Source organism: Sitophilus oryzae, unplaced genomic scaffold, assembly GCF_002938485.1.
Source record: "Sitophilus oryzae breed Bouriz unplaced genomic scaffold, Soryzae_2.0 scaffold_1614_pilon_pilon, whole genome shotgun sequence".
Taxonomy (NCBI): domain Eukaryota; kingdom Metazoa; phylum Arthropoda; class Insecta; order Coleoptera; family Curculionidae; genus Sitophilus; species Sitophilus oryzae.
The window spans coordinates 1,517,633-1,543,538 of NW_022146297.1; the positions used below are offsets into that span (position 1 = coordinate 1,517,633).

Consider the following 25,906-nt stretch of genomic DNA (forward strand, 5'->3'; position numbering starts at 1 on the left):
ATTAATTCAGAGTGATAAATATATTTATTATATCATATATAAAAAAGTTGTCTTGTCTTGCACCTACAGATTCTAAAGACATGTAATGGCAAAAAGCCATCTATGGAAAAAGTATATATGATCGTTATAGTCAGAGATATAGGGCAACATCATCTCTGTTTATAATCGATTACAAAGTATGTAAATATATGATGCTATAACACGGGTCGGTATCGATACTAAGCATCACGCGCTCATTTGAAATTTTTCTCTGGAGTTAAATGTAAAAACCGATAAAAACTTCTTTTTGATATGAAATTGTATTTAAACAGGAAAAAAAAACATTTAAATACAGTTTACTAATATAGAACAATAAAACTGCGTGTGTGAATGATTTATCTATAAATCTTATACGTATTCTTATTCAAATAGTAAAAAAATAATACACATTTAATAATTTCTTAATACACATTTAATAATATTTATTAAGAGGGTTTAAAAAATATAATTCTTTACCATAAGAACGAAAATAATGAAAACTGATCTTCTTCCGATATATCTTCCTTCACTTCTTTTAGCAAATGGAGAACCTTTTGATACAAGAACGAAAATCTGAAATTATTTTGAACTTTGTAAATATATACACATACCTACTTATAAATCCATCATAATATTTTAAAAACAATTCATTACTAATCGCCGTTCTTGAAGAACAATAACGCTTGCGAGACATAAACAAACATTTAATTTCACTTGGGAGACATAAAACTGATTTTAAAATTAAAAATGTCTATAATACCATTATTAAAAATGCATGTTTCCTTAATAATAGCACTTTATTATCGGTTCAAATTTAGATTTTCATCTATCCCGTAAAATTGCGTTGTAAACATTTGCATCATTGTTCCTCCAGAGCGGTGATATTACAATAACTACCTGTTTTCTGGCTTACATATTCCCAAATGGTCTAGAGGAATCTCAAAGTATTCTCCTATACCTGGATTGCCAGAATTTCGTTCAACCAATAAAAAGTTGAACTTCATTGCACTAACAACAGTGGATTTTGTCTCAACAAATGTTATCACTTTCATTGGTATCTCTTCAGCAATCTTCAAAAATCTGTCATGTATTTGTTGTAATTTGGGACAGTCTTAAATTCGTAAACAGTTTACATTTAATATTACAACTATTTTACAATTATTTACTTTCTCTAAGCTCCTGAACTTCTACCGAAGGCCAAAGAACCAACGATACAGCGTTGCTTAAATTTGCAAGTTTGGACCCATAATGAGGAGTACTGTAAAAAACTACACCTTTGGTATTTAAACAAATATTTCTCAAATCTTTGTTATCACTTTCATATGCTGAAAACTTACATTCTTATATCCTACTCAATTGGAAATGGGTAGAACTTGAGTATACCTTTGCACAAAATATTTTTTACTATTAATCCGCCCATAGAATGAGTCACCCAAACGATTGGTCTTTTACCGATATCACATTTTAGGAGCATTTGAGACATAATATCGCTTCTTTCATTTAGAGTAAACTTTTCTTTCTCTGTAGGGCATAAAGGCGTCCACATTGATAAATTTGTATCGTAATTTACTCCAATTATTCTTATATTTTTACAGTCTTTGCCTATTTAAAATATGATTATTATTCTATTATTACATTTATATACAGGGTGGTCCGAACTGTATTCCCGAAGCTTCGCCAGCATATTCTGAAGATATAAGTAAAATAAGTAAAAAAGTTTGTATAAATGTATGTCCTAGAATGCTTAGATTTGGATAAACAGAGTGTAGAAGTTTCATTTTTATTTCGATTTTTTCCAAATAATTTCTGAAGTAACGTCAATATTTGGATGAAAATTGGTGTCTGGAAGTTTGTTGACATGAGAAATTTGATTTTGATGTCAATATGACTCCTATTTGTAAGGAGCGCCACCTACATGTGCTTAAACTATTTTGAAAGTAATAAGTTTTTGTCTGTACCTGTATAAAACTACTGAGTGAAAAAATATACATTTCCGTGACTTTTTACGTAATAAATGTCTCTTGATAAAAATCGCTACGAGCAACCGTTTGGTTTATTTTTATTTCTTTAAATTAATCATAATTTTTTCTGGGAAGAAATGATGATAAAACAGTTTCTGTTGAACTTTTGGCACAAAAACATTTCAAATTAATGATTTCAGCCTAATAACTATTTAGTCAACACGTTTAATTTCAATCAATGATGACAGGCATTGATAATTTCGATTCCAAATATCTCGAGAACTATTACTTGTAGCGATTTTTACCAAGAGACCTTTTTTACGTAAAAAACGTCGTGAATGTAGGTTTTTTTACTGAGTCGTTTTATAAACGTACGGCTGAAAATTTATTACTCTTCAAATCAGTCAAAAATATGTATGTGGCGCCCTCTATAAGTAGGAGTCATATTGGCATCAAAATCAAATTTCTCATGTCAAAAAACTTCCAGACAATAAATTTCATCCAAATATTGACGTTACTTCATAAATTATTTGAAAAAATAAAAATAAAAATGAAACTTCTACACCCTGTATCTCCGAAACTACATTTATAAGAACTTTTTTAATTATTTTTATCTGCAGAATATGCTGCCGAAGTTTCCGGAATACAGTTCGGACCACCCTGTATACAGGATGGCGCCTCTTATTCAACGCGGAGGCTCCAAGAAGAATCTACGTACAGTTTGTATTGAAATGAAATTTTGTGAGCATATGTAGGTTAATTCAGAGCACTTTTTAAAAATATGGAGAGTTCTACAGGGTGCCCCCAAAAAAAGCTACAAAGTTGTGTTTTTTGTAATGGAACACGCTATATATTAATTGATTTTCGGATTCTGAAAGAAAAATAAAGGTGAGTTTTATAAGAGAAGTATATGACCAAAATCATAAAAATTAAAATATCCAGGAAAATCTTTGTCTGAGGGGTAGGCAACCTTAATAACATTTTGGAGATACATTGAACAAAGGAATAATTTACTGGGTGTTCCTTTTAAAATATAGGAGTAACTTGCTTTTAAAAGTGACTAATGTGCCATATCAGTTTTGTCTCACCCTGTATAATTTTTCGGGTCAAATTTTAATTTGGTTTAACACACAATGGTTACTGTAATTAAATATCAGGCTATACAAGATCAACTAAAATTTAGGTAGTTGTTGCTGTTACTAGCCTGTTACTGAAATTTAAAATTTAATTATACTCTTCATTTTCACATAATGTGAAATATGTCAAAATCCTTACATTTTAGGTATATGCTTCTTTAATAAAACTGACCTTTATTTTTTTCCTAGAATCCGAAAATCAATTAATATATAGAGTGTTCCATTACAAAAAAAACACAACTTTGATGTGTAATTTTTTTGGGGGACAACCTGTATAACTCTATATATTTTAAAAAAATGCTTCCAATTAACCTACATATGTTGCCAAAATTTCATATCGATATAAACTACCGTTCTCCTTAGAGCCTCCGCGCCGATGAGATACGCCATCCTGTATAAATGTAACTTTTATTTACAGAAAAGTAGTTTTATGACCAATTTACCTAACCAGTCCTTTGGCCAACAATAAGTAAAATCATAATTATCGGTGAAATTGTCACAGTCGTATTTTTCTAAAGGACAAGTGAATGGACCATCACAGTCTTCATTTGCATTTGACGGCAAATCATTCCAAACTACTTCATAATCTTCACCAATTATTTTATCAGTGAAATCTCTGATGAATTCTTTAGCTGACTTTCTTTTTGTCGGTTTTTGTTTGTCCACGTCGGGTGATAGAGTCTCTAAAATTTTATAGACACCTATTAGGGATAATCCCGTACAACTAAAGTACCTACACATCTAACGTATCAATACTTTTGCAGCAATAAGACTTTTGTGTTTAAATTATTTCTTTTAATACATATAAAAAAAACTAGCATCGAATCATTATTTCATTTGAACATCTTGGACAGTAAACCGAATGCATGCGGCCGTTCGCCATTCGGTTCGCTCCATCATCCGTTTCCAGTCGGTATATCAGAGACGTTTGCAAACGAATGAGAATTATAGAACCGCGCGAACAAGACTGGACGTTCGCTCGTTGGATAGTAGCATTCGTTCGTTCGGATAGTGAATACGCACCTTTATGTAGATGAAAGGGTGAGGAAAGGAAATAGATCATCTGAGATCCAAACTATTTTTGCATTATGTAACTGAGGATGTAGTTACGTACATCCTCAACAAACCAAACCAAACCAAACCAAATCAAACGTAATAGAGCATATTTTTTGGTTAGTTTATTTAATGAAGCGTACACACGGCTTTGGTTGCTGATTCTCGTGTGCCAACGTGTTCAGTACAATACGATATACTGAGAGAGATGCTGATGCTCTATTACGTAGACACGTACATCCCTAGTTGCATAATAAGATGGATAATCTATTAATTACATAACGTACTACAAGCGCAAATTCTGTTGTCAAACGCTGTAATCAGTAAAAGATTATGTATTAAAAAATTATGGAGGTGCATATGAAACATTAAACGATTCATCATTGTGTTAAGTTATACCACATAATTTAACAAAAAGATCAATCATTTAATGTCTCACTTCACATTGTCTCACTCCATTATTATTTAATACTGATTAGAATGGTCGACAATAGTATTTGCGCTATTTACTACATTATGTAATTAATTGATTATCTGTCTCATTATGTAACTGCGGATGTACGTGACTACGTAATACAGCATATTTTTTGGTTAGTTTATTTAATGATATAACCGATAATGTACACACGGCTTTGGGTGCCGATTGTCGTGCACACAGTTTATAGACTCTGTAATTGTATAAACGAACAAAGAGAAAAGAGCAAGAATTTTCCCAAGCGCATGAAGTTGAGGTCCGGATTAAGTGGATAGGTAATAATTTTCTCTCCCCGACTTACAAGATTGCCATAGCGATTCACTTCTAGACATGTAGGGTAAATGACGACTAAAACAAACGACCCAAGATTTTCTGTTGCCGACCAGTATTATCGTAGTCTTAAAGAAATTAGAATAAAATAAACTATGTTAAAAATTTTCATGTATACTACTGAAATGAAGATAATATATCTAAGCTAAATCTAATCTATTACAGTTGTAGTAAAATGAGTAGCTAATTGTCGAAAATCCAGATCCAACCCTAAATGCAACATTTTTTTGAAACGTCTACTTATGCGGTTTGAAATTTTGACGCAAAATCCGGCAATACTGCTCAGAAGAAATGTACCCACCCATACCCACCCAACTTTTTTCTCTTTTTAATACATTTGATTTGCCATTAAGCTGTCTACATCACTGTCTTACACGTTAAAATCCTATACACAGTAATAGAATAACCAGGTCGGTTATTATTATTATTATTATTATTATTATTATTTACACAATAGAAAGCGGTATAAAAATACCGATGAGTATACTGTCTTTTTATGTTGCGCGTAATTTTTTCGAGTTTACTGGCCGTAATGCAAATGTACAGAACTCAAGGTATTCATTTCTTGATGAATTTTGTTTTTAAATGAGTTGAGAGTTGGTACTGAAACACTTTCTTCTGACAGCGAGTTCCACGGGTACACTATGCGGTTAGTCAAAAAATTTTTTCGCTGGAGTTTGGACGATCTTTCCTTTTCCAGGCGTCTGCTGTGGCCTCTAAGTTGTGGAGTTTGGCAAGGATGGTATATATTTAATGGGCAAGTGTAGAAACAATTTAGAATTTTGTAAGTCTCTATCAAGTCCCCCCGCAAACGCCTCTGTTTTAATGTGGTGAGATTTAACATCGCAAGACGATCTTCATACTCTAGATCCTTAAGTTCATGGGGCATTTTTGTCACCTTGCGTTGAATTTTCTCGATGAGATCAATATCCTTCTGAAAATAGGGACTCCATATTATTTGACCATATTCTATTTTGGGTCTAATGTAGGACTTGTATATCTTTAAAATAAGATCAATAGAGCGGTCTTGAAATGCTCTTTGAATGAAATAAAGAAGAGAATTTGCTTTTTTAGTAATCTTTGATATATGCACATACCATTTTAGGTTTCCAGTAACTGTAATCCCTAGATCTTCCTGTTGTTCTACATGTCTTAGACTTAATTCATTTAGGGTGTAGGTTTTGTGCGTACAATTCATTCCAATGCTAAGAACAGTGCATTTGTCCTCATTCAGTTTCATTCTCCATTGTTTGGCCCAGGATTCCACCAACCTTAGATCATGCTGAAGATTGACGTAGCTCGTTTCGGGATTTGCATATAACTTTGTATCATCCGCAAAAAATATGATATTCGTTTTTATGCCTCTTGCCAGATCGCTGATATACAGGAGGAACAACAGTGGGCCCAACACAGAGCCTTGAGGACACCGCTGGTCACTTTGTGTTTAGTTGAAAGAGATCCGTTTATTCTGACTTGGAAGTAGCGTCGGGTTAGGAAGTTTGATATAAGTTTGAATAAATTCCCTCTTATGCCGTAGTGGTTTAGTTTATAAAGAAGCATCTGGTGGGGTACTTTATCAAATGCCTTTTCAAAGTCAAGATAGATGACGTCTGTTTGTTGGTTTCTATCAAAGGCTGCTGTCCAATCGCTAAGACAAGATGTCATGTTCGTTATTGTGGATCGACCAGGAAGAAATCCATGCTGTGTGCTGGGTAAGACATCTTTTTCCATTAGGTATGGAGTAAGTGTGCGGATGATTACCTTTTCCATGCATTTACAGATGCAGCTAGTTAGACTAATTGGTCGGTAATTACCAGCTAACTGTCTGTCTCCCTTTTTGTGAAGCGGTGTAACGAAAGAAAGAGACCAAGTATCTGGAAATTTGCCAGATATTAGTAAATCATTAAATAGACATGCTAAAGGTTGTGCGAGGGCATGACAACATTTCTGAAGAAAAACAGTCGGTACACTATCTGGACCCGGGCTGCTGTCAGTTTTTAATGATTTTATGGCTTCGCTAACGTTGAGCTCTGTAAATTCTATGTTAGTAATCTCTTGCAGAAGCCTAGAACTCTGTGAAAGCGTTGGAATGTAAGAGTCATTGGTTGTCGTAAAGACTGATGCAAACCGGTGTGCAAATTCCTCAGCAATGTCACAGTCGTCCATGATAGGTAATCCATTGTTGGGGTTTTTAAGAGTGAAACTGGATACTTTTGTAGACAGAGTCCTATTAATATATTTAAAAAATTGTTTTGGTGAGCTGGAAGAGGCGATAGATTTTTCGTAGTTTTGTCTAGCACTTGCGATTATGTTTTTTAGAGTGTTGTTTTCCGTCCTGTATGCAGTATAGTTTTCGGGTGTTGGCGATTTAATATATTTATCCCATAATTTTCGTTTGTTAGTAATTTTTTTAAAAATATTCTGATTTATCCATGGTTTTTTAGAATTTATTATTTTAGTTGTAAATGGGACAAATTTTGTAATAGCTTCGTCAATAATTTTGGTGATTTTTTCATATCTGTTTTCTTCCAAATGTGAAGGGTCAAAATTCAAGTTTTCTGCAAGAAATACATTTATTTGTTCATAGTTGGCTTTCCAAAAGTTTTGTTTTCGTATTTTATTGGTAGATCTAGTTGGATATTCGAGTTGCGTTTTTCCAGTAATAACCAAATGGTCACTGCGGCCCAATGGTGAATCACTTTCTATGTTGTAAATCAGTTTCTTATTATTTACTAGAAACAAATCCAGAAGCGCATCCTGATCACCCCTGAAACGTGTGGAAAAATCTATTATTTGATAAATATTCGTTTCATTAAAGCTGTCCAAAAACAGTTGATTTAGTTTCTCAGTTCTATATAGTGTTTTATTGTTCCAGTTGATTTCAGCATAATTGAAGTCTCCAGTGATGTAGACTGGTACGTCCTCTGCACACACCTCAGCTAATACATTTATCATATTCCTGTCTGATTCTTCGTTCGAGTGTGGTGGCCTATATATACATGCCACAATAAACCTTAAACCAGCAATTTTGATGTTCAGCCATACTGATTCAATAGGACTTATGGTTCTATATTTTTTGGATACACTAGAGTATATTTTCTGTCCATTCACTTGTTCCTTTACAAAAACACACACTCCACCGCCTCTTTGTTGATTGCGGTCTTCCCTAAAAATATTATAACCATTGATATCTATCAGACTGTTTCTAATGTCAGCATTCAACCAGGTTTCAGTTATTAATATGCATAGAGGATCGTGTTTTTTAATTGAGATAAAGAATTCGTCGACCTTATTTACTATGGAACATACATTGCTATACCAGAACGACGCCTCTAGAATTTGTTTATTTAGTTTTTTGGAGTTGTACTCTGATTAACTTTTACAAGCTTTGGTGTAAAATCAAAACCTTGATATCTAATTTTATAATTGTTTCTTCCTTCCTTGGTATGTTGTTCCAATTGTGCAGGAGTTTTTGAGATGGTTTCTTTGCATTGGTATTTGGTCTCTTTTATATATATTCCATCATTGTTCTGAAGTTTGCTTTTTGCTTCAAAATCGCCAAAACCGTCTCCTTGTCTTCAAACTGGACTTTTATTGGTCTTTTTTTATTGTGATCAATTTTTCCCGAACGATACATTTTAATGTTTTCTTTCGAAATGTTTAGCTTAATGGGCTTAAGTATTTCAACTACTGCTTCCGCGTCTGGATTCTGATTTTCAGTATCGGTCCCAGGTTCAGAAATACCAAATATAACAAGATTGTTTAGACGCTTTTCTCTCTCGTGTATTTCCTCTATAGTGGGTGCGATATTATCTTCCCTTCCAAGATTTATCTCACCTTTAGTGATATTTTCCAGTTTTTCCTCCAGTTTCTGGAAATTCCATGAAGAGCGTTTGATTCATTTTTTATTTTTACTATGTCAGCAAACGACTGCTTGGATTGAATTGATTTTTCCTTTAGTTCATTTATTTCCGCTTGCAAGTCAGCAACCTTAGCTTTTATCGCAGGTAACTCTCGAACTACAGTTATGCAATCTGTACAGAAATAAGGGAGCACTCTGGATATCATTGACAGCGCCCGTATCTCAGTTGAAGAAAATCCTGCACAATTTCTGCACAATATGACTTTGCACATATCGCATGGATAGCCAAAAGATCACTTTTAGTTTCTTTAAAAATACAAGCGGCACTACATTTCGAACAAGATCCAGTCATACTTGTTTATATTTTTTGTCCTCTGTTGTAAAAATAACCCGAACGCGGAATTTTATGAGTTGTTTGGAATTCCGTTTTATTGCAAGTTTTTTTATTATTTGGTTGATTTTTTGTTTAGATTTATTTGCAATTTAATATAATATAAATGCACTTTTCCACAAGTAGGCACCGTTATTAAGAACTAAACTTTATTCCAATCAGTTCAAAAAGTAACACCATCTGTTCGACGCGAAAATCGCGAAAAAATACGCACGGAAAATGTCCAATAACGGTCCAAATACCGGGAGTAAACTCGACACGCAGCTATCTTGACGAATATTTAGTTTTTTTTTATTGTGTATATATTGGAGGCAGATGCCGAATTTCGGCCAATGTCCAAAATAATTAGACATATGGCGATTTATCCATACTAAACTTGCCAGGGGGTTAATCTTTTTTTGGTATAACAACAAAAGATTAACACCCTCCGCATAGAAGTTGAAACCAATGCAATCAAAACTCTTCCGCGTAACTTTGTGGATATAGGTAGGTATATTTAATTATAATCGCCATATGTCTAATTTTCGGCCTCCCTGGTCTCCCTCTCTTTTAATTTTCGGCCTCCCTAATCTGCCTCCAACATATATAACATTAAAAAAATCAAGTGTAATTAGATTATTTGTAATCATCAGTTACAGTTAAATTAATTTCTCAGTTACTTTGTTGAATATATTAGTCTCTACGATGCTACATCTCTACCTAACCGACGACGCACAGTGATGCAGAAAACGTGAAAAGGTACAAAAAATAATTTCCAACTTACTACTACATTTTTTTAAATTATTTTTGTTAAATGTGGTTTTCTAAGTATGTATATGTTACTGTAAATGTCCGAAATGCGGTAAAACCTAGGATAAGCGCGGTAAAACCTAGGATAAGCACGCTAAACCTAGGATTTACCAATGGATTAACACCCGCCCCCAAATAACCACGCTAACCAAAGAATATACCTAGCTAGAAAAAGAATGGACTCTGCCATACTGAAAAATGGTCCTACAGAAGTGGCGCCATCTATTGAGTAGGGCTTGTTTTAAATGGATCGAAGCGCGGGCTTTTTAAATGAGAGGATTTATTGACTTTTACTCTAAAATAATTAAATTTGATTATTAAATCTTATTTTTTACACAAATTCAACAATATTAATAACAAGTATCGTTGTGATGTGTAAAAAATAAGATTTAACAGTATAATTTATACAATTATTATTAAATAAAATTAAAGCCAAACATGTGTAAATATTATTTATTATTTAAAGTTTTTATTTTATAAGTCAAATATTTAAACATCGTTTATTATAATAAAACAAGACCAACGTAATACGCCCAAAGTTTTGTAAATGGAGTAAATATAAATAGGTACTTAAATGATGGCAAAAATAAAATTACATTACTACTTACATTATATTTTTAGAGCCACAAACAAAAGGAATTGTCTAATAAAAACACATATAACTAATTATAGTCAGAGTTATAGTTTGAAAAACTTTTTGATAATCATTTTTGATAATATTATGATTGGTGCTATGACAACGACAATATTTTTTGAGAATTTGACAATAGTATGACAATGGCAGTTGGAAACTATGGAAACTACAAAAAAAATCTGATTGAGCGCCATCTGGCAATAACTAGTAGCAACTTCTTAACCAAAAAATTAAATTGCACTACCACCTAGCGCTCGAGGCTGGAACTATTTTACGATGTTTCCGTGGAAACGGTGTAACCCATGATACAAAGAATACAAGGTATGATATTGCGCAGGTTGGTCACTACGTCACAGGTGATAAACGGCACCATTGGTCGGCAAGCTCCGCGCGCCAATTTCAAATTGTCAAACAGATGACATAATAAATGTGAAAATAATTTTTCAAATGTCAAGTTCGATAATTTGACATAACTTTTGGGGTTATGTCCTAATTCTTCCCTATTTTATGTCTTTTTTTATTAGTGGCAATTGGACAATATGAATATTTTTTTTGTATGGCGTATGACGTCACAGGTGGTATGCGCAAACTTAACGAAATTGGAGCCGCTATCGATCATACCTTGTTTTCTTTGTACCATGGGTGTAACCGCTTTTGCTATTTCACTTTCCGGCCCCTGACGCTAACCAACCCGAAATGAGGTAAAACCGCATTTCGGATATTTACAATCACATTATATAAGTGATGTTTTGAATTCAGAAAATTGAATTATGTATACAGAGTGTACCTAAATTAGCTGTAAAATATAAAAAATGGCTTGTAAAAAATTTAATCATATTATATTGTCTTTAATAGCATATTAATTTAACACTCTATTCACTATAAAGTTTAAAAATTGGCGCCGGGAGACACGTATAGCCACCCATACTAAAATATGTTAATATCTCGAAAACTGCGCTTTGACTGATTTTGATGTTATTACAAATTTTGTTGCAAATATTATTCCTAATCTTAATTTGAAAACCGCGTTTCGCTAGCTACTGTTATTTTGGAGTTACGATTTTTTTAAATTTTTAACCCCCTTCTATACCCCCTTACCAACCCCCCACTCCCACCAAAAACTAATGGCCAGATTCTCGGGTGCCACAGTATTTTTGGGCCAAATTTGGTTAAAATCGGTTTAGCGGTTTTTGAGTTATCGTGTTACAGACGGACAGACGGAGAGACAGACAGACGGACAGACAGACAGATAGACGGACAGACAGACACCTCGAAAATATTTTGTATTTAGGTCATTTATGACCCAAAAAACTCATTTTGAGTGAAATTAAAAAAACTTTTTTTTTGCCGATCCTAATAGCCTACCATACCTATTGGTATGGTCGGCTAAAAAATTAAAAAAAGTTTGTATAAACATATAAATAAATGTACAGGGTTTTATTTTCAGCCCCTTACAATAGAATTAGCATTTCGTTTTTAATATAATTAATCCTTTTTTTCAGAACTAGTTACCAATAAGTATTACTTAAATTCAACTTAAAAAATATACATTTATACTAGCGTGTACCAGCGACTTCGTTCGCGTCGGATTAATCATTTGTAATGGTGATGATAAAGCAAAGCAAGAATTTCCATTAACATACAAACTGGATAAAATTTTCTCACATTTATGTCAGCATGAGAAAAAACAATATGGCGATATTATTATAGAACTTGGTAATATTTGAGAGGTAGTTTCATCTCGTTGGAATTTTACTTTCGAAAAATTCGTATGTCAAAAATAAGCTTTTTACGTCAAGCAGTTTAAGCAGAATCGTGGTTAAGAAATTACCCAACTTTTTGGAACACCCTGTATGATTTTTTAAAAAATGTCAAAATATGTAAAAAATAAATAAATAAATTATGCTTGTCCAAGCGTTTTCCCGAAAGACTAACCGTTTTTTAAATAACAAATATTGTAATATATGAGGGGCGTTTTCACCCACTTGGAATTTAAGATTCGAGAAACCCCTCCTTATCGAACCTCTACATCCCACAGTCAATCCGTTTGCCAAAAATCAGCTTTAAACGTCAAGCAGTTTAAGCAGAATCGTGATTTCTCAATGGTCAAATTTTATTAAACACCGTGTATAAATTTATAAAAAATCTTAAAATATGTAAAACAACAAAATAAAATATACGTGTTTAAGAGTTTTTCCGAAAAACTCACTGATTTTTAAATAAAAAATATTTTAATATTTGAGGGATAGTTTCACCCCCTTAGAATTCGAGTTTCGAAAAATCCCTTCTTATCGAACCTCTACACCCTAAAGTCAATCTATTTTCCAAAAATCAGCTTTTTACGTCAAGCGCTTTAAGCAGGATCGTGATTAATCAATGACCAGATTTTTCGAAACACCCTGTATACATTTTTAAAAAATCTTAAAATATGTAAAAAAACAAAATAAAATATACGTGTTAAAGCGTTTTTTCCCTCTTGGAAATGAATTTCGAAAAATCCCTTCTTATCGAACCTCTACACCTTAGAATCAACCTATATGCCAAAATTGAGCTTCTTACGTTGAGTGGTTTGAATAGGATCGTGATTAATCAGTATGTCAGTCACTTAAGGATTTTATATATTAGTATAGATTCATATCCATGAGAAACAAAATAAACTAAAAATAAAACTTAAAATACTTAATTAAGTATTATCCTTTTTTGTTAATATAAAAATGCTAACACCAAACAAAATATTCCAATCTCAAGCTTCAATAATCGCAATTGTTTGCGCGAATGTGTGAAGCAGATATTTTCATCCGCATTTGTACTTTCTAGTCATAAAAAATTGATATTTGTTACGTTACTGAAATATAGTATATGGAAATGATATGTAACGAAATTATTCTAATAGATAGATAAAAATAAATGAATTAAACATGCCACAATCTAAGATTATATATTTCTTGAAAAATTAATTTTTAGAAAATTATAAAAATATAATAATGTAAAAGACGGCCCACTTGTTCAACGAGGAGAAATAAAATACTACCTGATACTACTTCCTACATTATACGTTACACATATACAGGGTGTCCTAATATTTCGTGGATATAGAACTACTACGTATTTTTGGAATCAAAATAAGTTCATTGGACACAATATACCTCTATACAAAAGTGCTTCGTTTGTCCGCTAGAGAGCATCAAACTTTAAAAAAATAAACACATTTTTTCAGATATTTTAAGAACAGCTCATAACGAGACGCCCATAATCTCATTCGTTATTCCGCTTTGAATGAGATTATGGGTGTCTAGGTTTTGCTAAGTGCTTCATTCACAAAAATCAAGAAAATGTACGGGAAGGGTGAAAACTACCTCCACCCCTACATAAATTTTGATATGAATATTTTCCAACTCCACCGACGGCCTTTTTCTTTTCGTAAAATGGTCCCTATAGTATTTTTCAAAAACAACGTTCATAGTATAAGAAATCCGATTCTAAATTATTTTGGACCAAGTCCACATTCTAGCTGTTGGACCTTTTTGGACTTCAAAATAATTCTCAGCTAAAAGTTATAAATTGTATAAGAAAGAGAAAAAAGACTTAAGGAATTTATTGTATTTTTTTATAAAGTAAATTAGGTGCCTATCTATGAATTAAAATGTAGATTTGGTATTTTTGCCAGAAATAGTAGATAATCCGTACCAGTGTATCGATGATTCTTATCGATACTTTAAATGGTATCGAATCATCCTTAGTACCTATTTACATTATATATGATTATTATTATATATGCATCTTCAGTCCATGATTTTCATAAGTAAGATTAAGGTTAATGTTCTATATCAAGATGTATGATTATTCATTGTTGAGATATTTAAAAAAAAAGAGTTTTTTTTTGTTAAATAGTTTTGTCTCTGGATTATGTTTAATCTAAAAGCTATATGATATTAGATGTGAATTGCTTCTAAATAATTTACAATTTAAGATTCACATACCAGTATTAAACTTCTTATCACTTGGTTTATTTGATCTAAACAATGGAAACTGAGCCTGATGAGTATCATGATTGTTTTATGCAGGATGGGGTACTTTTAAAGCAAGCACCTTCGTCTCATATGACTGCATTAAATACCATTGGAACACTGTATATCTACGAGGTTACAAGAAGTGGAGAAAGTTGTAACAAAAAATTATTACTTGAGTGGAAACAAAATGATATTACTGTGGACTCCGATGTACAATATCAAGAATGGGCAGTGGTCAACACTGTTCAAAAGAGAATAAGAACACTTAGTGAAAATATGCCAGAGCATCACAATCGATCAAAGAGCCTTAAAATTAATTTTGACGAGATTAAAAGTTTCAAGGTGTGCAATAAAAATAGACAATTAACCTTTTATGATGGAACTTCTGAACGTATTTGTGGTTTCCTTTTCCAACATGGTAATTGTGAACATTTGGTTGGCATGTTAAAAACAATTTTAAAAGTGGGAGTTTCAAGACGAGATAAACAAATATATGTTGTTTATGACAGTAACAGCCCTGAATTCCAAGAGTTAAACAGATCATTTGCAGCATTAAATTTAAAAAATGAGGACAATTCATTTTGGCACATGTTTAAACATTTCAAAGAGAACCCATATGAAGGCAGTCTTGGAGCCTTTGCAAAAGTCACAAATTTCGTGTATCGTAGTGTGGAGGGTTCAGATCCAGACATACTTAGCAGGGATGAGCTATATTCATCAATTACTGAATTGGATGATGGAGTTCCACATTCCGGGGGTGAATATGAAGTTATTAACGCTTTACCCCAGTTACCTCGTAGAAAAGAATTTCCAAGATGTAATCCATTAACAGAAGAACAATGGAGAAGTCAGTTTAACTCACTTGGCCAACTTGAGGATGTTGACTCAATAAAAAATTTAATATTTCGGGGAGGTGTGAGTCCAACCATACGCAAAGAAGTATGGAAGTTTTTACTAGATTATTTTCCTTGGGACAGCACTGATCTAGACAGACAACAGCTAATAAATAAAAAAAATGAAGAATATTATGTCATGAAACTCCAATGGAAATCAATTAGTCAAAAACAAGAAGATAATTTTTCAGATTATGCACAGAGAAAATGTCAGGTTATCAAAGATGTAAATAGAACAGACAGAACTTTAGAGTTTTATGCGGGTGACAACAATATCAATATTCAAACTTTGGGTGATATACTGATGACCTATGTAATGTACAACTTTGATCTAGGATATGTCCAAGGCATGAGTGATTTACTTTCTCCTATTTTATGGCTAATGCAAGACGAGAATGATTCTTTTTGGTGCTTTGTAGGATTTATGGAAAAAGTAATGTCAAATTTTGACATAGACCAGGCAGGCATGAAAGAACAGCTTACACAACTCCGAGTATTATTGTCATTTATTGATCCAGTGTTAGCAAACTACTTGGAAAAACATGATTGCGGAAACATGTTCTTTTGTTTTCGTTGGCTCTTAGTTTGGTTTAAAAGGGAATTAAATCAAGATGATATTTTAAGATTTTGGGAGGTGCTTTGGACTGGTTATCCATGCCATAACTTCCATTTACTGGTGTCTGTAGCAATTTTAGAACACGAAAGTGAGGCACTGATGGAAAACGATAATGGTTTTACTGAGATTCTTAAATATATTAATGAACTAAGTGGCAAACTGAATATGGAACTCATGCTGAACAAAGCTGAAGGCATATATAATCAAATAAAGGAAGCTGATCATCTTACAGATTCTGTTAGAAGTATTCTTGGTTTGCCTCTTATAGGTACTAAAAATAGAGGTAGTGAAGAACAGTCCAGTCAGCAAGAAAGTCCGTTTGAGTCACCAGATCTAAGTACCCCAAGAACTGAGCCGTGTTGCTCAGTTGATAATGTTAGAATAAGCCCAGATGAAATAGCTTTTGAAAAATCAATTAGTTCTAGCTTTTTATAATATTGTTCATTTTTATAAATCACACTACATTATTGTATATTACTATTAATATTACTTATTACTACATATTACTACATTATTTCTTACATATTACTACATTATTTCTTTATTGTATATTATTATTGAAAATTTTTATGAAATATTAATAAATTTGTAAGTTTATTTTTTGTTTTGTGTGATCGTAAAAACGTCGGCGTTAAATTACCTTAGAAGTGACCTTATATTCAGAATAAAGAGAAGTGATAATGGGTGACATTCTATACTATGTCCCCAGATTGTCTATACAAGAGGAAAAAAAATGTATTGTTGAAATTTTGAAAAAATTCCATTCTTTATAAAAATTATTGCTTGTTCTAAAATGGTTAATTCCGTTTATACTTTTCCACATTTACATACCATTTTAGAGAAAATTAAAAAAAAAACATGAAAATTTAGTTGAATTTTTTCTACAAAGGATTATTGTCTAAATTTTTCGAAATTCAAAAGTAGACATTTTGACCACAGTAATTTTTTGGGCGTCCTCTGTCGAAATTGTCCCGTTTTCTCGCTGAACAGACTTGATATTATGTAAATGTATGTATACAGCGTGGCTCAAAGCCTTAAATACTGTACTACCAGATCAGCTTTTTACTTAATATTTTTGAAAAGAAAAGATTAGAATTTTTGAAAAGAATAGATTATGACACAGATTTTTTTGGTCTGCAAAAAGTCTGAGTGGAAATATACATGTTACGGTTAAGAGCTCGAACACACTGACGACCTGAGCTCTGGTCGCACGGCCGCTGCTCCCTCTAAAACCATTGAATCAAATGATACAGCGCACGCTAACGTCCTGGCCGTTGGCTGGTCGTTGCGACCAGTAGACTGCACTAAAATATTATTTTTTTCTGCCGCTTGTTGCCGGTTTTCTTCCAAATTAATATTTTTTTCAGATGAAATCCCCCAAATTCAACGCAAAATATTTTATTTTCTATGAGATATATATAGTGTTTTAGAGTAGTTTTTGCACACGTGCAGAAAATCCAAAGAAATAGTATACAGACTGGATCAAAGGGAAATTTAAATCTAGTCCCTTTTTTTATGAAGGGTCGATTCTAGTAAAAATTCAAAACATTTTTTATACCGGGCGCGTCTCAAAAGTGGCTCACCCCCTATAACTTTTTTATTTTTTCAGATAAAAAAACGAGATTTGGTATTTTAGTACATGACACAAATTAGAATTGATTGACGTATTCAATTGTTTTTGGTCACTTCTTGTTTTACCGGAAATGACTACAACTTTTGATTTTTAAATAGCACCCTCGGTATTTTTTAACTTTATTCGATACAATGACTAAAGAATCCAAGGACAAATAACACCCGAGAGCAAATTGTGACGCTGTCACCAAACAGTGCCGTCAGGGCCATGTAAGTGAAATATTAAAAATGGTTCCAGCAAAAGTTTCCCAATTATGACGGATGATGGCGCTGATAGTCAAAATTTTTGGACAGGGATTTTGCTTACCGACAATACGACGTGAGCTATGACCGGACCAGGACCAATCAGAATGATCAGTTTTTCTTGGACATTTGCCGCGGAAGTGTGTGTTAATTTCTGTTGTGATAAGTGTGGTTGTGTTTGCTGTTTGATTTTTCGGTTTTGATATTATGTTAAAATTAATTTTGAAGTATTGTATCACCTGTTTTTATGTAATAGTACTTTTTTTAGTTCTAGGATCTGATATGTTATGATTTGTTAATGTTTGTTTAACAATGTTATACCAAAGAGGTTATACTTAATATACTTATCAATTTGCATAGCCTAACTTTTTTATCAATAAACTTTTTCTTAAGATTTTCAGATTATTTAATTCCTTTTGTTTCCGTTTGTAATTTTATTTTTAAGACATATTATGTGATTGTTTCACATAATGTTTTAAAAATAAAATTGCAAATAGCGAATCAAAATAATTAAAATAAAAAAGTGTATTTTATAATTCCCCCCGGCCCCGCACCCCTTTGGCTAACCTATAATGTCAGCTATGTCGAGAGATGGCGTTACGAAAATGGAACCGATTTATTACAAGGAACTTGGGCTTCTTTTTCGTTAGTATATTCTGTGAGTGCCGTGGCACATATTTTTCTTAACCTAGCTGTTTGAAGCAGGTTTGAAGCAATATTTATATTTTTTGATAATTGTTTTGACTACGCCTATGGTGTATCATCCTAATTAATTACGAAAAAAACGTATTAAAATGTTAACAAAAGGTACAAAACTAGTATCGACGTATAGCACATATCAAGTACATATAGATGTTAATTGAAATTGAAGAATAATTATCGAATTCAATAAGAAAACGCTAAAAAGTTGGAGTGGACTGTTTATTTACCTATGAAACGTAACTCCTGGCTCTTTCTTATCGCTGCTGCTTTTACACTTGAAAGCTGAATAACTAATCACCATTGTAATAAAGTTTATACAAAGTTTACTACACATAAACTATTAAAAATCGCTATATTTGTCGCTGGTGACCAAATGATGACTCATTGTTTGCCTAAACAAAAAAAAAGGTCACAAATTCTGCTGCAGCCCGTTAGGGGCATTACATGTCCTTATATTCTTTAGTCATTGATTCGATAGAAAATGACGTTCTGAATAGAATGACATATGTCAACTTTTGACATTCTCGCTTAATAAAAAATTGTATTTTAAAATTCAATCTAGAGTGCAATGGCTGTGTTAAAAACACGAATTCTTAATTAAAGAGCCTTGGAAAAATAGATTTGGTCGTCTAATGTTTTTAGTGTCCTGTCCTGGCCAGTTAGAAAATGCCCAAATCGTATTTTTTATCATATCTCAATTTTTTCAAATGGAACGAGGGTGGCTCATTAGCATATTTGGAAAAGGCATTTTTTATGAATATTTTGATACCAGACACTTGGTATTTCGAGTCAAATTTTCGTTACGAACCGCAAGTTATAATTTCAAATAAACTATATGCAAAAATGTCAAAAGTTATTAATGACATATTGATATGTCATTCTATTCAGAATGTCATGTTCTATCGAATAAAGTAAAAAAATACCGAGGGTGCCATTTGAAAATCAAAAATTTTAGTCATTTCCGGTGAAACAGGAAGTGACCGAAAACAATTGAATACGTCAATCCTAATTTATGTCATAATATACTAACATACCAAATTTCGTTTTTTTAACTGCAAAAATAAAAAAGTTCTAGGGGTGAGCCACTTTTGAGACGTACCCGGTATAACATACTCTATTTATGGTTGGTATGATACTTGTTATTATACCTTCAAGTTTCGATGTTAAAAAATGAAAAAAATCATATTTAAAGTTTTTCTACAACCACTTGTTATTTTTTGGATTAAATTAGTTTAGTTGTACTCATGTACAAGGGGGACAATTGTATTTTATATATTATATTTAATTAAAATGTTTTTCAAACAGGGCCCATTAGACTATATTTTTACTAGGACTAATTCAATACCCTGTATGAACACAAATACCAAGAAATAGAGTTAAAAAATTAAATATTTATGTTTTTATGTATATAAATAAGTCATAAATAAAGCATCATTTGTTTTCAATTCTTAGGAAGAATACTATTTTTGTCTATTGATATAATGTGTTTATTTATTATTTTTATATCTGATGCAACACTCTGTGACGGCCAGATGGGCCAAATTGCTTCAAAAATATTCTATTCAGTTTTGTCTCCGCATATCGTAGTTCTTTTGTGATTTTCGCTCGGTATGGCTTTGAAGAAATACATTACTTTATTTAATATAAGAACATTTAATAAGCTCATGAATAGGAACTTCGCTTTTTAGTTAACTCGGATATTTTAACATTTCTGAAAACAAAATTTTCTAAAGCCCGCGGTTACATTGGATGCGGAGCCGTGCCTTTTTTTCAGTGATATAGACATAAAGTTTTTTTATACGTGCGAGCTCTGACGGAATTTACTCGTACGACTATTTTATTATAGTGGTTACATTAGATGCGCGTTCATGGTGTCCTGTATGTCAAGTTTGTCAAATCAAGCGCCACTACTATGATGCTTTGTGAGGACATAATGTTAAAATAACTACTCATGAAAAGAAGAAAATGTTGGGTAAATGATTTATATACAAGAAGAGGAGAAGAAAATAAATATGTAAAACATTTAGTGAATTAAGACAGCAACCGGTCAAATTTTTTGAATATTTTAGATTGTCTCCCTCAACATTAGTATATCCCAAATAAAATTAAACCTGGTATTCAACAATACTCAAATTTTTCGGGAATGGATAGGGATCAGAGAAAAAAAATCGAACGCTCGGACGTGCACGTATTAAAAAAACAAACCAGTTTGTTTTCATCCGACCAACGGAAATGATGTACGTGCACGGACGCGCAAACTCTGATGCAATGTAACTGCCTGCATAGACAGCATTGGTTTGTTTTTTCCTGCGTGCACGTCCGTGCACGTAAGACCAAAAAGACGCACAGACACGCATCCAATGTAACCACGGGCTAATTGGTAAAACGTAAAAAATCGTTAAATCTGACAGCCCTGCCGAAAGGTCGTTCATCTGGCCGCAGCTATGTATGCAATACATCCGGCCAGCCGACTGCTAGGTCGTTGCGACCTGGGTCGTCAGTGAGTTCGAGCTCTAAGGTCCGATGTCCGGTTAATGTCGACATTACCCGTTTAATCTCGAGAATAACACACAACAAAACAACCAAAAACATAACCAAACCAAAACATTAATCTGTTAATGTCGACATTAACCAGACATCGGACTTGAACCGTAACATATACATACAGAATTCCATTTATAAATCTTCTACGACCCATGCAACGAAGACAAGATGTGGAGTGCGGTAAGCCGGAAACAGCGGTTTTGAGTTGCTGTATCTATTTTGCGTATTTAGAATAGAACTTTTCAAGAAAAAGAACTCTTCAAAGGAAAAAGTGAAATTTGCAAGAAAAAAAATGTATATTGAAAAAGACCTATATTTTTCAATGTAAAAGTTCTCTTTAAAATACGCAAAATAGATACAGCAACTTAAAATCACCGTTTTCGACTTACTATAGTATTCATTGCATGAGTCATATTGTAGTGTAAAAATATATTGTAAATATCAATAACACTGCATTGCGAAATGTGCACTGCTGGATATACCTTGAGGTATATAAAGAATATACCTCAAAATCTCAAATAGTGTTAGAGGAAATTTCATATACAAAACTTTCTTGAAACATGGGTCACCCTGTATATATTACCCTTGTATAAAGGGTTTTACATATTCTTATATAAAATAAATCTAAGCAAATCTGTTATAATTAGGGAGAATAAGATGCAGTTTTAGTACTTTTTGAGGTAGGGTTAGTTGGGGTAACGGTAAACGATTTTAACAAAAATAATTTTAATAAGGTATATAACCCTTGGTATAACTTTGAAACTTGAAACTTTTTACGTTTGCACTGAAAATTCTAAAAGGGTATATTTTAAGACACTTTACTTAATAGGTGCTTTTAGGGACAGCTAGAAATTTGCAATAGGTTCCAAAAAAAAACTTGTTTACAAATCAAATATTGTCCTATTTTGGGGTAAATGTAAACATAGTTTTTAAATGGGGTAATAATGACCCAAGAACTATTATACAAGTTTGTTTTTAGTTGGGTTATAAGTTTATCACATAGATAAATGAAACAAGTTTAGATTGGAAAGTGCCCATAAGGACAATGTAAATACTTGTATGTGCAATGTATTCTTCCAACGGTCGCGACCCAAAGCTTTTGAAAATTTCGGAGCGGGTCGGCTTTTTCCAGAATTATATCGCCAAATATTATTTATTCAAATTTATTATTTTCTTTTAATTTTATAAATAAAATACAGTGTGTTGCATACAAGAAACGTTATTTTATATAAGGACATGTATCAAATATCTATGAAACATTGGAACGACGATGGTTTTTGCAGTTCACAGCACAACTTCTTAAGTTTTTAATGCCACTTTTTCACAATTATCACGGGTTTGAGTAAATAAGACTTAAATTAAACTCACAAGATAGCAATAATTACTTTGAAAATAGACACTATAAACACTTTTCGGAATTTTTTCAATGAGAGCGATTTAGATTTTGAAAGATTTTATAATTTTTGAAGATTCTGACTTTGACAAGAGATATGGACAAGAGAAAATTATCTCTGTTTTTGTTTGCGGTTGTTCTTAGCAACAGCTATAGCAGCGCCAGATCGCGTACAACGGTCGCGAACTAAAACAATTTCGCGACCCAAAATTTTGACCAGTATTCCAATCTATATGGTGTATCAATGTATTTAATTGTTTACAATTTTCCCCATGGAGACAAAATAAAACATTTTGTTATAAAGACAAATTATTTATTACTGTTTCATCAAAAGTGTACAAAAAATATTAAGGTTTTTCAAAAACATCTTTCTTTTCCGAAAACGAATATATGTATTATCTTCCTACATATCTAACCAATGTATTTTTAACGTTTTTTTTTTGGTCTTTTTCATATCTCTCTTGGAGCTTATGAGTGTTAACACATGTTTACTATTACCCCAAAGTCAAGTTTACAATTGCCCCGCAATCCTATTTTACTGGGGCATTTGTAAACACCTCTATACTTCATTTCCCGTAATAAAGTTAATCTCAAATTGTAACATGCATTTTACTAATACAACACTAAATGAAACCACTATGTATATAAATTATCTTAGCTTATTCACAAATTGAAATTTTTAAACAAAAGTTTTAAAGCAGCTCTCCAAAAAAAATGTTTTTGCACCATAAACAAATAGTATTAGAAACTCATTTAATCTTTAATCGAGTCAATACACATCAGAGATGTGGGCGCCACTGTAGCCAGTCGATCTATTTCCTACCCGCCAAATTCAAAAGTTATTGGACCTGTTTACAATTGCCCCTGTTTACCATTACCCCAAATAGCCCTATGTACTTTTATAATTTAATTTTTTAACAATATTCTAAAAATTCCTTAATTAAAAAACCTACTAGAAATTACTATATTTTATAAAAAAGACTTAATAGTAATTAAATGCACCAATGTACCTTAGAATCTGAATTAAAAGGGAGTTAGGATTATGCTCTTGAATTTCAGGAAAGGTCTGGAAGCTTACCATCTAGTAAAAGTCTTACCTTTAGGTTTATATTTCCTCTTACCAATAAGCCCTATAGTTACATCATCTTTTGTTCTTTGCCTCCATGTGAAAAATACACCACCCAATAGACCATGTACAAATACAACATCAATATCTTGACTTTGTTTTGTTCTGTTTACAGGATGTAGCACATATAAATTACTAGAATATTGAGCCGAAGAGTCTTCATCCAAGTTGGCTAATGCACGTGCTGCTGGTATAGAAACATGTATGTCTTCGTGACTGCACCATTCTGATAAAACACCAATCCATCCTACCAAAACAAAACTAGTTTATTACAGGGTTGCCAAATGAAATTTTGAAAAAATTCTCTAACTTATAATAATCTAAAGTAGCTAATGCAATATTGTCAATAATATCAATAGTTAGAACATTAATTCGCGTTAGTTAGAATTTGTTTACATTATCTCAAATAATTAAAGGAACCATTTAAAATAGTATTATTACTAAATTTTGAGTAAAAGTGTTTTCTAAAATTTATTTCTTCAGATTTTCCTGCAAGTCATTTTTCTTCCATTCTCAACTCTGATTTTACCTAGATATAGGGAACAGTTCCTAGACTTTACAACTGAGGTTTATTACTGCTTATTACCACTTTATACTTAGTGACAGCTACATTTCTCACCTGATATATGGAATAACTCTAATAATTGTTTATTTAAACTCGTATATGATAATATTTGGCACAATTTCATAGTAACAGAAAGATCATCTGGATATCTCTTATATATTTCCATTAATAATGGTAGTCCATTCATATTAGCAATATCTGCAGAATATTTCTCTATACTACAGTGATGTAGCAAAGATTCCAAACACATGGGCAGTACTTCCTTTTCAGACTGTATAAACTTGCTTAACTCTAATGCTGATGAATCATGATCAACAATGTGAGCACAGTCCTAGAAATTTCATATGAACATATATGAAACACTTAAATTCTAATTACTAACATGTTCAAAAACAAAAACTTTGGACAAAAAGTATCCTATACAGGGGTGTTCTGATTTTTCATACAATTCCATTAAAAACTCTCTCATCAAATTTATTAGCTGATCTTTATTATAATTATGATATCTGTAAGGCGGTTCGGGAAAAAGTCTTTTGTCAACATTCCTTGTTCTAGCTAATGTAACTGCACTTTGAGGATCAATCATATTCGCTACTAGAGCATAGTGCCAATTATCTAAATTTTTCAACTTTGCCAATTTATTTAGAGCTTTAGTTCTACAACAACATATATTTAGGTTGAACTTCTAAAAGGTCTATAAATAGAACAACCTATAGTATTTATTACAATCTTTTGCAACTGATAAAAGTCTTCTTACGTAGGCAAATTTTAAAGAATCAACAGTCCATTGAAAGAAACCACTTTTTCTATCCAAAATTGATTCAATTTCTAAAGTTTCTTCCTCAAAAGTATCTTCCTTTAAAACACAATGATCCATAGTCCTGATGACTGACGTATCAAAGGCATTCTCTAATATATGTCTGGTGTGTTTTACTTGATAATAAAACCATCCTACACTATATTTAGAATTAATTTAGGCATCCTTATTTATTTATGCAGTAAGTACATACCTTGAGCCCACAAATGCTAACGTAGAATATTTAATAAGAATTTTATGATCCTTCCAGATATTTCTTAGCAGCATTTATATTTGATAGCTTTTAAAGACAGGTGAAAATAACAGACAAGATATTTTTTAAAATCATAATATTTATAAAAACTCTTAATTCAAAGTTCTTAACCTTCAATAACAAAAAACAAAAACAAAATTATAAATACGTGTATTAGGGTGCAACCACACTATCCTAAAAACGGCGTATCGGCGTAACGGCGTAATGACCTTGAATAGATTTCCAGTAATTCTATTGGCTGAAACATTCATCTGTCAGAAATTTTATCTGTCAAATTCATCTGTCAAAAATTTCAGCCAATAGAATTACTGGAAATCGATTCAAGGTCGTTACGCCGTTACGCCGATACGCCGTTTTTAGGATAGTGTGGCTGCACCCTTACGGTTACCCTGCGGTAACCAAAGATGATGTATTTTAAATTTATATGATGATAATAAAAGTACTTATCATATATAAAAGAGAT

At 32.3% G+C, this 25,906-nt stretch overlaps 2 protein-coding genes across 4 annotated transcripts; one reads left to right on the plus strand and one right to left on the minus strand.

Moving 5' to 3' along the window:
* Positions 1-442: 442 nt before the first annotated feature.
* On the minus strand, positions 443-25,592 carry LOC115880063 (protein SERAC1). Of its 3 annotated transcripts, none has more exons than XM_030897188.1 (10): positions 25,384-25,592; positions 25,084-25,329; positions 24,756-25,029; positions 24,428-24,704; positions 23,780-24,055; positions 3,559-3,798; positions 1,402-1,620; positions 1,185-1,343; positions 932-1,129; positions 443-591 (listed from the first exon to the last, which is right to left on the minus strand). In XM_030897188.1, the coding sequence occupies exons 1-10, from the start codon at positions 25,455-25,457 to the stop codon at positions 554-556; spliced, it is 2,001 nt and encodes a 666-aa protein (XP_030753048.1). In that variant the 5' UTR covers positions 25,458-25,592; the 3' UTR covers positions 443-553. The 3 variants fall into 3 exon arrangements, with proteins under 3 accessions (XP_030753048.1, XP_030753046.1, XP_030753045.1); XM_030897186.1 differs by having other exon boundaries at positions 444-591; positions 916-1,129; positions 23,804-24,055; XM_030897185.1 differs by having other exon boundaries at positions 444-591; positions 916-1,129; positions 25,384-25,591.
* On the plus strand, positions 14,445-16,765 carry LOC115880064 (TBC1 domain family member 15). The gene has a single exon (XM_030897189.1). It carries the CDS (start codon positions 14,672-14,674, stop codon positions 16,601-16,603), a length of 1,932 nt encoding a protein of 643 aa, XP_030753049.1. The 5' UTR covers positions 14,445-14,671; the 3' UTR covers positions 16,604-16,765.
* Positions 25,593-25,906: the final 314 nt, after the last annotated feature.

Coding starts and splice junctions, on each gene's coding strand:
- LOC115880063 (XM_030897185.1), bottom strand. CDS start 25,457: ATGCTGCTAAGAAATATCTGGAAGGATCATAAAATTCTTATTAAATAT. Junction 25,330..25,383: donor TTAGCATTTGTGGGCTCAAG/GTATGTACTTAC, acceptor TTCTAAATATAG/TGTAGGATGGTTTTATTATC. Junction 24,056..24,427: donor AGAGTTATTCCATATATCAG/GTGAGAAATGTA, acceptor TTGTTTTGGTAG/GATGGATTGGTGTTTTATCA.
- LOC115880064 (XM_030897189.1), top strand. CDS start 14,672: ATGGAAACTGAGCCTGATGAGTATCATGATTGTTTTATGCAGGATGGG.